The sequence below is a fragment of the Schistocerca gregaria genome, chromosome X (assembly GCF_023897955.1).
Source record: "Schistocerca gregaria isolate iqSchGreg1 chromosome X, iqSchGreg1.2, whole genome shotgun sequence".
NCBI classification, from domain to species: Eukaryota; Metazoa; Arthropoda; class Insecta; order Orthoptera; family Acrididae; genus Schistocerca; species Schistocerca gregaria.
Window position 1 is genome coordinate 451,100,431 of NC_064931.1, and position 16,143 is coordinate 451,116,573.

The window sequence follows — 16,143 nt, forward strand, 5'->3', positions numbered from 1 at the left end:
GACAATTTCATCAGTTAATTCTTGTTTGTTAGGTGTGATTACTATACTTGTATCATCAGCAAAGAGAACTAACTTTGCCTCTTCATGAATACAGAATGGCAAGTCATTAATATATATTAAGAACAACAAAGGACCCAAGACCGACTCTTGTTGAACCCCATTCTTAATAGTTCCCCAGTTTGAGGAATGTGCTGATCTTTGCATATTATGAGAGCTGCTTATTTCAACTTTCTGCACTCTTCCAGTTAGGTACAAATTAAACCATTTGTGCACTGTACCACTCATGCCACAATACTTGAGCTTGTCTAGCAGAATTTCATGATTTACACAATCTAAAGCCTTTGAGAGATCACAAAAAATCCCAATGGGTGGTGTTCAGTTATTCAGATCATTCAAAATTTGATTGGTGAAAGCATATATGGCATTTTCTGTAGAAAAACCTTTCTGGAAACCAAACCGACATTTTGTTAGTACTTCATTTTTACAGATATGTGAAGCTGCTCTTGAATACATTACTTTGTCAAAAACTTTGAATAAAGCTGTTAGGAGGGAGATTGGATAGTAATTGTTGACATCAGATCTATCCCCTTTTTTATGCAAAAGTATAACAATAGCAAATTTGAGTCTATCAGGGAAAATTCCCTGTTCCAGAGAGCTATTTCCTAATTTCAGAGGGAGAATTGGGTAAGATTTCAATTGTATCAAATTGCATAGGTATGGCCTCTTCCATTAACAGCCTAGCATCTTCTAATGAACACCTGGATTCTACTATATCCACAACATTTAGAAAATGATTATTAAAAATATTTTCGACTTCTGACTTTTTGTTCGTAAAGTTTTCATTCAATTTGATGGTAATACTGTCTTCCTGTGCTCTTGGTTGACCTGTTTCTCTTTTAATAATATTCCAATTTTTTTTTAAATTTATTATGAGAGTTGCTGATTTCAGACATGATACACATACTTCTGGATTTTTTAATAACTTTTCTTAATATAGCACAGTAGTTTTTATAATGTTTGATAGTTTCTGGGTCACTACTCTTTCTTGCTGTCAGATACATTTCCCTTTTCCAGTTACAAGATATTTTTATACCCTTAGTAAGCCATGATTTGTTACATGGTTTCTTACGAGTATATTTAACCATTTTCTTGGGGAAGCAGTTTTCAAATGCATTTACAAAAGTGTCATGAAATAAATTATATTTTAAATTGGCATCAGGTTCATGGTACACCTTATCCCAGTCTAACTGCTGTAGGCTTTTCCTGAAATTTGCAACTGTTAAATCGTTGACTGAACGTACTACTTTGGAGGACTGTTTAGTACTGTTGAATGGAGCTATGTCATATATTGTAACTAGCTGTGCACCATGATCAGAAAGACCATTCTCAACAGGCTGAGCATTTATGTGGTTAAACTTATCTTGGTCCGTAAAGAAGTTATCTATCAGTGAGCTGCTATCCTTTACCACCTGAGTAGGAAAATCAATAACAGGTGTCAAATTGAAAGAACCGAGTAATACTTCAAGGTCATTTTTCCTATTACCCTCTTTCAGAGAATCTACATTGAAGTCCCCACAAATAATAATTTGCTTCCCCCTGTCTGACAGATAGCACAAAAAGGAGTCCAAATTTTTCAGAAATAGATGAAAATTTCCCAATGGGGACCTATATACAGTTACAATTATAAATGTGCCTTTATTTTATTTAAGGTTACAATCGCATGAATAATATTATAACCTATAAGTATTTGATGTTTGCAAAAGCTGTCACACTGATCACTGCACACACAAAATTAACTAAATAAACAAATAAGTGTCATGTTACTAGATACTTAATTCAGTGCGTTGCAGTGAGTGCTGGTGAACCAAGCCTGAGTATTCATTTGTTGCTTGTAAGAGGGTGTTCCCATCACATTTTTATAGCATGCCATATGTGCAGAGGATTGAAAAGATGTTGATGCTAACCATGATACACTAATGTCTTTATCTTCAGATTAGATATCAGAATATTTTTTTCTCAAACAATGGAAAATCCAGGATGGAATGTAACAATATTAGAGAAGGAAAGTTGCTACTCACCATACAGCAGAGATGCTGAGTCGCAGTAGGCACAACAAAAAGATTCACACAATTATTGCTTTCAGCCATTAAGGCCTTTGTCAGTAATAGACATACATACACACACACACACTCATGCAAACACAACTTGTACACATGCCTGCAGTCTCAGATAAATAAACCACACATCTGAGACTACAGACGTGTGTACAAGTTGTGTTTGCGTGAGTATGTGCACGTATGGTGTCTATTGCTGACAAAGGCCTTAATGCCCGAAAGCTATAATTGTGTGAATCTTTTTGTTGTGCCTATCGTGACTCAGCAGCTCTGCTACGTGGTGAGTAGAATATTTTTTCTAATTTTTATGACTGTGGTCCAAATGTGTGCTGGAAGGGGGGCTCAGATAATATGCTATTTTTACCTGGTTTTCAAGCTATTAGAATTTTGAGAATAACCCTAACAGTCATACACAATGTCTTTCCTGTAGTGTGACCCATTGAAGTAAGAGATAGATACTCTTAGGCACATTCTCAAAAGATGATGTGTCACATTCATTCTTTAATATGCATATTATTATGTGATGTAAGAGCAGAGCCACCAATTTTTATATTAATGACAATAGGTCACTTACTAAGTGCATAGAACAGTTTCAAAGAATGTAGAAGCATTACCTACACTGTACCACATTTTATGTGTAAGACATTGCATGCAGGAATGTATTAGAGAAAGGTTGATTATTTTCATGGAAAATTAATACACAGAAATGGAAGATTGAGGTAAATTGCAACTGATAACTTCTTCTGTCAGCGTTATTAAATATTTGTGGTGAAGAAATTTATATTTTTTGCACATTCAAAATTTTAAAGATTTAATAGGCATATGAGGGAAGACGACAATTGAAAAAATTTGCTAGTAAATAATAAAATATTAAGAAAATAAGGTAATGTAAAGTACTTGGTGAAATATAAATAATGGTAGGATGAAAGGTAACAACTTACCATAGAGGCAAGGCATTGAGTTGATAGGTACATAAACAAGGCCAAATTGCTAGGCTTTCAGACAATATTATTATTAGAGCTAAAATCCTGAACCACCAACACGCTTTTGAAAGTGGTATTATAGACCAAAATAAGAAAAAAGTGCCCAGTAAACATGGGCTCTAAAATGCATATCTTAGGAGCTATGAGCTCTTGTTAATCTTCATTAGTATGAGGCACATTTCCTTTACTGAAAACGTTTTGCTTTACTTGTTCGAGACATGGTAATATGGACCAATACAAGGAAAAAAGACCTGCAAACATGGGCTCTAAAGTGTATACCAGAAAAGCTACGAGCAATTGCTCACCTTCACTATTTAAAAGTACATCTCTTCTGCTGAACAAGTGTCCATACCTCTTAAGGTGTGCATATCAGAGCCTTGTTTACTGAACATTTGTTCTCATTTAGGTCAGTACTGCCAGTGCTGAAAGTTTGTCAGTGGAGCTCGTGCTCATCCTGTATATATTGTATCAGAACTGCAACTCAGCTGGAGTGGGAAGTTCTTTTATGTGGAGTTGATGAGGTAAGGAAGAAGGAGGGGTGGAGCAGAGAGGCTTGGAGGGAAGAGGGTCTGATGACAGGAAAGGAGGGCAGAAGACACATGAGATAGGAATGTGGCACCAGAGAGCTGGTACAGAAGTTACATATACATTGGTGTAATAGCACAGGTGTGTGTGTGTGTTTCACAATTATCAGTGAATAAAGGTGTCATCCAAAGGCTTATAAACAATAGCAGTCCTGTTTACATGAATTTCAACCACACAACACCTCCATGGCACTGTACTTTTACTCCTTCCAGTAAGTTATGAAAGTGATGTGGATCTCAAATATTGCAATATTATTAATATATTTTTACTTTCTCTTTCTAAAATGTAATGTTAGCTTAGTCTTGATGTTGGATCTTGAAAATGTGACTTAACATTTACTTTTCTTTCAGCCGTTTCCTTTATCCAGGTATTGTTGCTTTAGTTGTATCATCAATATCATTCCCACTGGGTCTTGGCCAATACATGGCAGGAGATCTGAATACTCATGATCAGGTAAGCAAAACAGCTTAACTCAAGTCCTCTGTTTCTTATGTTGAATATGAAGTGTGCTTAAAATAGAGTGAGCGCCTCTGCAAACATAAGCTAAGCAGTGCACAGCTTGCATGCAAAAAAGGGGTGCTGGTTAGCAGCAAATTTTGGAAAGATACTGTAGTCACATATGCTACATTATTGCCTTTAGTGTTTAGCTACAAGTGTTGTTTTAAATAAATGAGACATCATTTTTTAAAACTTTCTAGAATTATTTTGGATGGCAATATTTTTTTCCTATGTTTTCCAGTAAAGTGAAGAAAATTTCTAGAGATACATTTGTATTCTGGAACGACAGTTTTAACTCATTGTAAGTGTGAAGTAGTTTTGAAGGGGAAACTGCTTTCACTGCTAAATACCACAGATCATTATATGTCTATAGCTGACAGAAACATAGATGAATTACTTAGTTGGATAATAAACCAGCAGTTTCACTTATACACATCTGCTGCAGACCACCATGAAGCGCATAAAAGATAATTCTTCCCTTTGTACCACATATTTCGGTTGCTTTCCATTACATTCTTGTATAGATTGCAAGAATAAGACTCATTAAATGCCTGTGCATGGTCTGCAATTGGTCTAACCTTGTCCTAGACCCTGCAGGAGTGATACACAGGAAGCTATACTATATTCCTATCTTTCTCTCTGAACTCTTTGGCTGTTACAGACATGCTCTTTGCATTCCATACTGAGACAGCTTTTGTTATGGCTGTACTGCTCACCAAAGGCTCGTGTCATCACTGAGAGATGGCATTTGGGACGATATGAAATATGTATCATCTGATTTTGCAAAGACTATTGGTGAAAAAATTTGATGTTTGCACATCTTACATTCCGATATCTTCACTCAATAAAGAACTGAATTTCTTTTCATTATCAATCCTAATAATTGTGCTGCATCACCTAAAGAAAACAATGCAAGAAATTTTAAAGAGTTTGCAGAAGTAAAAAACACACTGGGTAAACTTTGCATATGGTTGATTTTAGCACATACATTTTGGTGAATGAAATTTAGATATGGTATCAAAAGTTTATTTAAAATTGAAAGCAGAATGATATCACATTTCATTCTCAAGTTATTGGTTTTCATATCCAATGGTTGGGCAGGCATGATGCGCCCAGCTCCATCCGTATAGACTTTCTGGCTTCTATGAATTACTTATCATCCATTTCTATGAAAACTATAAGGTGAATAAGTTTCATTTTTTCACATCTTACAGTCTGATGTTTTTGCTCGGTAAAGGACTGAATTTCTTTTCATTATAGGTCATAATTAAGTGTTGCATCAAATTGATTTATGTAAATGACATAAAAATTGCACTCAAAATTCCAAAGTAGTTCTGCATGCAGATGATATTTAATTAACTAGAGACATGCTGTAATAATGTGGCAAATGAAATTGTTCAATACTTTAATGAGAGCCACTTAAATGTAAGCAGTAGTAAAACGTGTCTCACGGAGTTTATCAACAATAATTTTAATGATGAAATTAAACTATACATAAGCAATGAATCAGTAAAAAAGAGCTTAGTGTGAAATTCCTCAGTTTAACAGTTCAAAACAATGTAAAATGGTACACACATGTTGACACTCTATCATCTAAGCTGTCTAAGAATATATTTGCAGTTAATATGATTTGTAAGTTATGCGAAGACACTGTGACCTGAAGACTGCATACCATGCTCTATTTTCCTCTCACCTGAATTACAGAACAGAAATTGTGATAGAAACAATCAAAGCAAGCCTAAATAAATTATTGCTACTTCAAAAAAGGAGCAAAAATATAAGGAATCATGCCATGGCTTGTTTCCAAAAACTGGTGTGCTAAACATTGTAAACATGTACGTTCTAAAAGCCATATTACTTGTTAAAAGACTGCAGCCTAACATTTGTTCTGATTTGCATCTGTACAACACCAGAAATAAAGAAAAATTCTACATCAGCACCTACAGAACAGCACTTCATGAAAAGGGCCCACTGTATGCAGGTTTAAAGTTAGCCAACACACAGCCCAGTAAAGTTACGACCCTATGCACAATGAAACTTAAATTTCAGCTAAAAAATTCCTGTTACAAAATCCCTTTTACACATTAGAAGAATACCATACTCACATGCAGAATAAGAAGTGCTCTGAAAAAAATATGTAAATAGTGTTAAGCAAACCATTTTATTTGTAATTTAATCATTTTGTTGATCAATGACATATTCAGAAGGTTGTATTATTGTGTTATGTATCAGTAATTGTAACCTGTTTTTATGCATATGCAATGAATCATTTGATGTTAAATAAAGTATTATTATTAAGTAAAACATTGTGCAAAATTGTAAAGATTCTGCTGGGGTAAAAATGCATTGCATAAACTATGCCTTTGGTTTACTTTAGCTCATACACTGCAGTGAATGAAATGTAGATATCAACATTTTATTTAAAATTGAGAGCATAAGGATATCTCATGTTGTTCTCAAGGTACTGGGTTTTATATGTGAAGCATGATCATGGGGGATGTGCCCATTCACATCCTTGCACATTGTGAATCATGTGGTTATAACAATTGTCATATCTCATACACAATTCAGAATATTGAAATGAGTGTATTTTTTTTTTTTTTTTTTTTTTTTTTTTTTTTTTTTTTTTTTTTTTTTTTTGCAAATGATAGCACACACTTTTAAGCACATATGTTGTATTATAAATACTCACAACTTTTTCATTCACTGAGATATGGAAGTAACTTGTCTGCAGCTGTGAGAGTTCAGCACTGCAGAATGCATTCAGACATCCATAGTACTGTAGGAAAACCCAAACAGAACGTGCACACATGTATACAACATTAGGGGAATGGTGTAGCAGGATGTGTATCCATGCTCACAGCAACAAAAGGATTAATATTGGTCTTTGAAACTTTTTAAGGAAGCTTTCACAGAATAGTAAACACCTGTTCAGGTGTCTGTCAATTTAGGTTAAATGGCATTTTTATGATGCTCTTCCATGAGTAAAAGAAACCTGTCACCATTCATACTGCACTTCTTTTTATAGATTCAATATCCTCTGTTAGTCTTGTTTGGTATGGGTTCCACAAACTTGAGCTATATTCGTGGATGAGTTGCATGAGTGTTTTGTAAGCAGTCTCATCTGTAGGCTGACTACATTTGCCCAGTGTCCTGACAATGAACCATAGTCTGTCACTTGCTTTACCTATGTGCTCTTTCCACTTCATAGCTTCATAATGGAATATGTATGAGTTGAGTGATTCCAGTTGTGGCTGCAATCATAGGACACCATATTTTGAGTTTCGTGAAGTGTACACTTTTATATTCCTGATCATTTTAAGCAAGTTGGCAGCAGCTGCACAACTTTGATATTTATCAATATCTGATTAGGTATTTGTGCAGCTCTCTTAAGATAGCACTTCCTTATACATAACTGCATTATCTCCAAAACATCTGAGGTTACTATAAATTTTATCAGGCAGGTCATTTAACCCTTTAACTGCTCTGGACATGTTAACATGTGCATAGACATGTTCAGAGTACCAGGTAGAAGGACTAGTGGCTCGCATGAACACGTTCAGAGCACACAGGGACAAGTACAAAGGCGCTCATTAACACATCCGGAGCAGTTAAAGGGTTAATACACAACATGAACAGAAGGGGTCCCAACACACTTTCCTTGGAAACATGTGAAATTTATTCTATGTTTGATGGTTACTCTCCACCCAGTATAACAGGTTTTTCGTAACAACAAAGCCTCAGTCCAGTAACAAATTTCATTTGACACCATAGTATTAAATTTTCCTTGATAAGACATGGTGTGCACTAAGTGAAATGCACTTTTGAAGTCAGTAAATATTACCAGATTGCCTTTAATCTGTGAGAAAAATATGATTTGTTTTCTGCATGACTGAGGTTTTCAGAATGCAAGCTCATTACATTTGAGCTCATAATATCTTCTAAAATTCTACACCTGGTGCTTGTGAGTGATACGGATTGTATTTTGTGGATTACTTCTATTATGCTTCTTGTAAATGAATGTGACGTGCATGGAAAATAATATTATACCACTGCAGTGGACATTCTATGAGCTATGATTAGACCACAGTCATAAACTTTTGACAATATTTTGAAAAGGATATATTGCTACTCGCCATATAGCAGAGATGTTGAGTTGTAAATAGGCACAACAAAAAGACTCTCAAACAAATAAGTTTTTGGCCAAAACGGCCTTCATCAGAATTAGACAAACACACACACACACACACACACACACACGAATGCAATTCACACACACATGACCACAGTGTCTGGCAAAACCAGACTGTGAGCAGCAGTGCATAATGGGAGAAGCAATCTAGGTGGTGGGGTGAGGAGGAGGTTGGGATGGGGAGGGGGGGGGGGGGGTGGGAACAGCAGGAAGAGGAGTGGTGAGTGATAAAGTGCTGCTTGTGGGAGCATTTCAGCCAAGGTGGAGAGAGGGTAGGACAGTTAGTGCATTCAAGAGGCTGGACAGAGGGTGGGAGGAAAGGGGGGGGGGGGCAATGGAAAAGTAGAGAAGTAAAAAGGCTGTGGGTGCTTTGATGAAATAGAGGCTGTTTAGTATTGTAGTGGGAATAGGGAAGGGGATAGCTGGGCTTAGGATAATGACTAACAAAAGTTGAGGCCAGGAGGGTTATGGGAATGTAGGATATATTGCAGGGAGAGCTTCACCTGGGCAATTAAAAAAAAGCTGGTGTTGGTAGGGAAGATCCTGTGTTCCCATAACCCTCTTGGGCTCAACCTTGGTTAGTAACTATCCTGCACTCACTAATCTCTTTCCCTGTTCTCACTCCAGTATTACATGCCTCTGTTCCACCAAAACAGCCACAGTCCTCTCTCCTTTTCCGTGCCCATCTTCTAACCTCCCACCTGCACCTAGGTGCCCTACCCTCTCTCTACCTTGGCCCTGTATGCTCCCACAAGCACGACTTTACTATCCACGACCCCTGACCTGCCCTGCTATCCCTTGCTATCCTTGCCCCAGCCTCCTCCTTACCCCCACCACCCAGTTCTGCTTCTCCCATAATGCACTAATGCTCACAGTCTTTTTGTTGTGCCTAACTAAAACTCAAAATCTTCACTGTATGCAGGTAGTGATCTATCCTTTTCATAATATTGTCATTATTCCATCCTGGATGTTCCAGTGTTTCATAAACTGTTCAACAATTCCATAGAACAACCTGGGAAACAAAAGGAAAAAGGTGGAAATATTGCACCAACCACATAATCACCTACATTGAAATTAAGGGGAAATGATTTTCTGATCAATATATTGCTGCCAAAATTTACAGGATTGATAACTGCAGTTCAAATTTTCAGTTTAGTATGAAATCACTATCAACACATAGTTACATGTTTTAAGTTGCACATGCATGTTTTTTCAGCCGAAATGAAAACTCTAGATTCATTTAGAGATGGCAGACTTGATTTCATTGTTCTGAACCTTACACCTTCTGGAGTACTTAGATTTAAATAATGGAAATGATGCTACAGTTTTTGCTGTATTGCGGGTTGCCTGCACTCTCGTGAATCCTGCTGTATGCAACCCTTGCTTTGCATATTATGGCAGAAACTTTGGTACTGTTGACATCCTTTAAAGTCTACATATTTCAAAAGGTATGAGGTTTAAAGCAGTGAAAATAAGTCTGCCATCACTAACTGTACCTCTAATTTTCATTTCTGTAGAAAAATCGTACATGTCCTATTTGAAAAATCATAGCTTTGTGTTGAAAGTGATGTTTGTTTACATTTATGAATTGTACATTCTTGTCCATTGTGTGAGCCCCTGACATAGGTGCATCCCTGGTCCCCTGGCCAATTGCATTTTTCACAGTTTTTTTTTTTTTTTTTTTTTTTTTTTTTTCCATTTCAGATATGTATGAGATGGTAAAGTTGGGTGGAACATCATATATATTCTAAAATAAGGGAAAACACTTATCTGAAAGAGGATACTTCAGTTTTACAGTCAGTATTTGTAGGAATCAGAACTGTAGTTTGCAATTAATGTGATAGTACCAGGTTTGCAAAGCACACAAAAATGTCATACAATACATTAAGAAATCATGAGACATCCAAGTTTTTATACAGTCAGTGAAAGATAATGGGGAAATGATATGAACAGCACATTTATTTTTTATGTAAAGTATTAGAATTTAGAGTTTTGAATCAAATACATTTGATACATTGGTTGTACAGAAAGGAAAAACTGGAGTTCAGCTTACATATGCAAATAAACATGTGAACTGCATGAATGTTGTGCTTAGCTGATCTAGTTACTCCTTCTACAATAGCATTCCATGGATGAACACTGTAACATCAATGTATCCCACTGAAGACAATGAAAACTGAGTAGTACTAACAAAGCATGCCTTCTGCATGAGGTAATTAACAAGTGTTTGCCAACATCATTGAGGTATGAGCCATACTTACTGTATGGAATTACTGTTTGGGGAAACTACAGCAGTTGCAATAAGAAAAAAAAAATTGTTCAGCAAAAAAAGGTCATTAGACCATTCTGAATAAAAACAAACAGAGCCACACGGAACTGCCTTCGGTAATAGAAAAATATTGACTTTTCCACCCATGTACATATCCAGGTCAGTAATTTCACCAATCAAAGACAATACATTACTGGGAAAAATGCAGATGTTCATTCATATGACACAAGAAATAAAGGTCAGCTGAGAAGCATACCAGACAGGCTGAGTGCTACTCAGATAGGTCCTCGATATTCAGGTGTACAACTGGTAAAACACCTTTCAGAGAGTCTACAGGACAATATGAGTGAAACAACATTCCAGAAACATCTAAAGAGTTACTTAATGGAAAAAAGAATATTATAGTGTAGAGAAGTATATGTGTTAAGGATGAGGAATGGTATTATTACCAGTATGTATGTAGTGTAATCAACTGAAAATATTGAAGTAGGTAATATGTAAATAACTTGTAGTATTTTCTTTTATACTGTTATATGCAGGCTAAATATTTGAAGATATTAGGATGAGTTGACCTGTCCTATATTACAAGTACACACTCTGTACGTACTGTAAGCAAATGTGATCAAATAAAAGTCAATCAGGGCTGAACCACTGAAGAACCAGAGCTGAATATTGTACCATGTAATATGCTATTTCATTAGCCATTTCTTATATTTGTATTATAAGGAAAATGCATTCCCTTCCATTCATATCCATTCACACTTCTTCATACTTGGAACAGCATATGTTTTCTTTCTCGTGAAAGGATATGTGCTCTTGAAAAGTAACGCTTTTGCTTTGCACAAATTCTGATACTTTTTAGGAGACAATATCTTAAAAGATTATGTAGAATTATTTGCAATGAAATGTTGCAATGTCGTACAAATTCATGAAGAATTATTAGCAATGAAACGTTTGTCATGCGGAAAAATACTTACTAAAATTGAAGAACGTTAATAATTTCAGTTAAATAAGCATATACAGGTTGCTCATTTTAACTGAAGACATTGAAATATCTCAAATACTACACAGCAGATCAAGAAAAGTTATGATTCCAATTTGTAATACCACACTCAACCCACCACCCCATCCCGTACAACGGTGGTGAGTGGGCAACTTTGGCATTTTCAAGGGGAACCCCCATTTTTTATTGGACATTATGAGTCTGTGGCAAAATCTACATGTGTTTTGGCTGAAGTATTTTCTTTGTTTCACCACAGATGGTGTTGTAATTGCAGGAATAGAAATGAGTACACAATCATAACTTATGACATGCTACTCAATGACTCATCAATATCTAATGGCATGTGGGATCCCACCTCCATGTTGCAAGGGTAGGACAGGCCAGTATTTCATAACTTCTATTTGGAAACCCCATTTGCAACATTATATTCCTCTGACATATTGAAAAGGGGACTATTCGATGTGCCACCATTTCCATGTAGGAAACTACTACATATTGTAACAGGCAGTACACTGTGACCAGAGCTCAAGTATCATGTAGATGTAGAACAGATAGTGGCTCCAAACATTATAATACAGGGTTTATTGCCCATTCACCTACCTATCATTTGGAGAACAGATGTGTAAATGGATGATGAATGTAGCAATCAAAGAAGAAAAAACTAAAGAACGTGATTTCCTCAGAATGTAGGAGAAATGGTGAGGTTGCTGTTGCCTTGTATGCAGAGCATTTTCCAGAGAAAGCTTGCTATACTTCATTCTCTTATGAGGTTGTAAATGCCTTTATGTCTGATGGCAGCGTACAGACTGATAAGAGGAAATGAAGCAAACGTGTTACAGGAGAAACTAATGAAACAGCTGTACTAACAGCAATGCAACACAACCCTCAGCTAAATGCCTGGGAATTACACCACAATTCTGTTATGTCAGTAGGTAGTATTGTCACAATACTGCATCATCATAAGTATCATCCATACCACGTGTCATTGCATCAGGAACTTCATGGCACCAATTTCCATAATGGGGTAGTGTTTTGCGAAAGAGCATGTCAACAAATGCAAACAACCCTCACATATTTTGCTGAATTACTATTTTCTGATGAGTCTACATTCACAAACCAAGGTAGTATTAACTGACATAACATGCCTTACTGGAGTGTAGACAATCCCCAGTGGTTATAGCAAGTTGACCTTCAACATCCTTGCTCAGTTAACGTATGGTGTGGCATCATGGAGAACAGACTCATTGGTCTATATGTTATCAATGGCACATTGAATGGGCACAAAAATCAAACCTTTTTGGAACAGTAACTACCAGTACTACTGCAGGACATTGCCCTGGCCATTCGACAATGAGTGTGGCTTCAGCATGACAGCTGCCCAGTGCATTATGATGATGATGATGATGATGATGAAATAATGATGATAACACAAAAACCCAGTCCGCAGGCAGAGGAAATCCACAACCCAGCCGGGAATTGCACCCAGGACTCCATGATCCAGACACAGCACCATGAGATGTGGACCCAGATCATTATGCAACTCATGCACAAGAGGTTGTATACCTGGGCTGGTGAAACATGTCACTTGACAGCTTGCATGTAGTTGGCTATACTATGATTGCGAGGTTGCAATAGCTGCCACCACACACGCCCACAACTCTGAAGTATCTTTTGTAAATGCAAGCTACAATCAATGTTTTTGTGTAAGTGCAACAACGTACATTTTTCTAACAATAGAGAGAACAGCGCAGGAGACTAAGCATTTGATAGTATATGAAACCGGGAAATATCTATGAAATGTAATTCCAAATTGTTACCATAATAGCTCCAAGTAAAACATCATATAATAATGTAAACCTAAGCATACCAAAGAACATACTGCTCTCACTCATAGAATGAAATAAAGCAAAAAATGCATAGCCTACCCGATTGCAGAGAGAAAGAATTAATTCTGTATATATTTACACTCACCAGTTTACAATGTCAATGGTGCAGTTCCAGCCATTTCTCCTTCACTATCATCGGAATTGGCACAATAACCATTGTCTTCATCATCATTATCGCCATGCAGTCTGAGGCATCTTGTCACGGTTCGTGCGGCTTTCCCATCGGAGGTTCAAGTCCTCCCTCGGGCATGGATGTATGTGTTGTCCTTAGGGTAAGTTAGTTTAAGTTAGATTAAGTAAGCCTACGGACCGACGACCTCAGCAGTTTGGTCCCATAGTCCTTACCACAAATTTCCATTTCCATCATCATCATTAAAGAAATTATTAATTGTTCATTTTAATTTATAATTCTGTCTATAGTCTGTGCTTCTCTTATGAGTTTAGCAACATGGTCTACTTTCTTCCTTCATGAGGTAATGTATACAGTAGCGAGACCTTCATGTAGCAGTCTTTGCACTTCTATAGTAAAAGTATTGTTGTTATTTCTGAAGTACTCCAAACCAATTCAATTGGATTAAAATGGCAGTGATAAGGTGATAGCCTAATTACCAAGTGACCCTGTTCACTTGCAATTTCATCTACAACATATTTAGGCATCACGGGCTTATTTTGTTTTATGAGCAAGTATAACAACAGCTTTGTGATGGTCATGTCCGCAGAAATGTCTTTCGCCTGCAACCACTGCACCATAGTTTCTTTACAGTCACTATTGGTGGGAATTTTATCTAAAATCACAGAATAGTATGGTGCATTGTCCATCACAAACACTGTCAGAACACTAAACTGGAGCAGCAAGTTTTTAAACCACTGTAGAAACCATGGGTGGATCATATACTCATGGTAGTCACTGGTTTTTCTCAATCAAAAAACTAAAAATTTTCAGGCACAAAGCTGTTTGTAGATCCTGCATGGCCACAGTTAATCAGGATCCTCTTCCTGTTGGCTGATGACTGGTGCTGTTCAGAGTATCATCAGTTCAGCATTTCTCAACTGATTCTCCAGCATTGACCCGGGCTTTGTCTAACCATATGACTGAGTGTATGTCCTTTCCTACAAGTTTGTGTAAGAAAACGTTATGAGCCGCAATGATGTGCACTTTTTCAAGTAATAGTTTCACCCATCTGACTTTTTAAAACAGAAGCCCATACTTTTTAATATCATCTTGAGTGATTTTTCCCCCTGAGAAAAGTTCACTTTCTTTTAAAGAAATTAGCGACTTCACTATTGTGGGGTGTTCTCCATATATTTGCTGACAAATTGCATCAGATTGATTATTTAATGGCACTCCTTGGCTCAGCTGATTGTCACTTGGTGAATGGCATTGTTTTGGTGACATTGTTTAATAAATAAAAACTGTAGTTGAGGCAGTAACACAACACAACACAGAAGCAGGCATTTGTGCACTAATAATCAATGTTTTCACGGAAGCCATCAACATGGTAGTGCCAGTGCCGCAACTGGCTTTTGTTCGGTGCTGTTATTGGTTCAGAAGACACAGCGCCTCACATTCCTCACTTGTTTGTCAGTTACATTACCAACTTTATTGCGCTTGGGGAGTGACCTTGAAGTGGCATGTTTCAGCGGATCAGATATAGATTGTGTTTACACTGGTCAGTGGATCAGTGGAGGTGGCCCTATTACTTGGCCTGCTAGGTTGCTGGATTTGACATCGCCTGATTTCCTTCTGTGGAGATATTTAAGAGACAGGGTGTATCATCAAGTGCCAACAGGCCATGAAGACATGGTTGACCACATCAGGAATGCCTGTGCTGACATTCCTGGAGATATACTTTTGTCCTGTGTATTCCATGTCGATTAGTCCCACGTTCGATATGTTGGAAGAATATAGTGTTGCAAATGGGGTTTCCAATTAGAAGGTATGAAATACTGGCCTGTCCTATCCTCACAGCATAGAGGTGGAGTCTCACGTGCCATAGATGTTCAAGGGCCATTGAGTAGTATGTCATAAATTCTGATTATGTATCCATTTGTATTCCTCCAATTACAGCACCATCTGTTTTAAAATGGAGAAAATGCTTCAGGCAAAACATATGTAGATTTTGGTGTATAATTATAATCTCCAATTAAAAACTGGGAGTTCCAATAGAAGATTTCAAAGTGGTCCCACACCCATGAAAGGGGAGGGGGGGGGGGGGGTTAATGGGGTATCTTTGGATGCCCCCTCCAAGACAAACAAATTGAAAGAAATTATAACTTTTTTTGATCTGATGTGTAATTTCAAGATATTTTAATGTCTTAAGTTAAAATGAACACCTTGTATATGTTTGACAGATTTAGGCTTCTGTGCTTGTGATAACTAGTGGCAGCTATAAATGAGTACTATAACAGGATCAACGATGGTATAGTACTGAGAATATCTCATTTAGAAAGGTGTGCTTTGCTTGCACTGCTGGTTGATCAAAAATGAATTACCACATATTTTGTCACATATAGAACAGAAATGTAACATATAGAACAGAAACACTAAACAAAAGGAAAGAGAACTGCTGAACTTAATTATTAATTCTTCTCTAATTCAGCATACTAAAGTAC

At 36.9% G+C, this 16,143-nt stretch overlaps 1 protein-coding gene across 3 annotated transcripts in view; it reads left to right on the forward strand.

Annotated features, from left to right (window-relative positions):
• The window catches only part of LOC126298067 (chloride channel protein 2), a 471,803-nt gene that overhangs the window by 370,051 nt on the left and 85,609 nt on the right, over window positions 1-16,143 (forward strand). For all 3 annotated transcript variants that reach the window (XM_049989387.1, XM_049989386.1, XM_049989385.1), the window contains exon 9: window positions 4,033-4,135. In XM_049989387.1, the coding sequence (XP_049845344.1) occupies window positions 4,033-4,135 (103 nt within the window). The remainder of the gene's footprint in view (window positions 1-4,032; window positions 4,136-16,143) is intronic.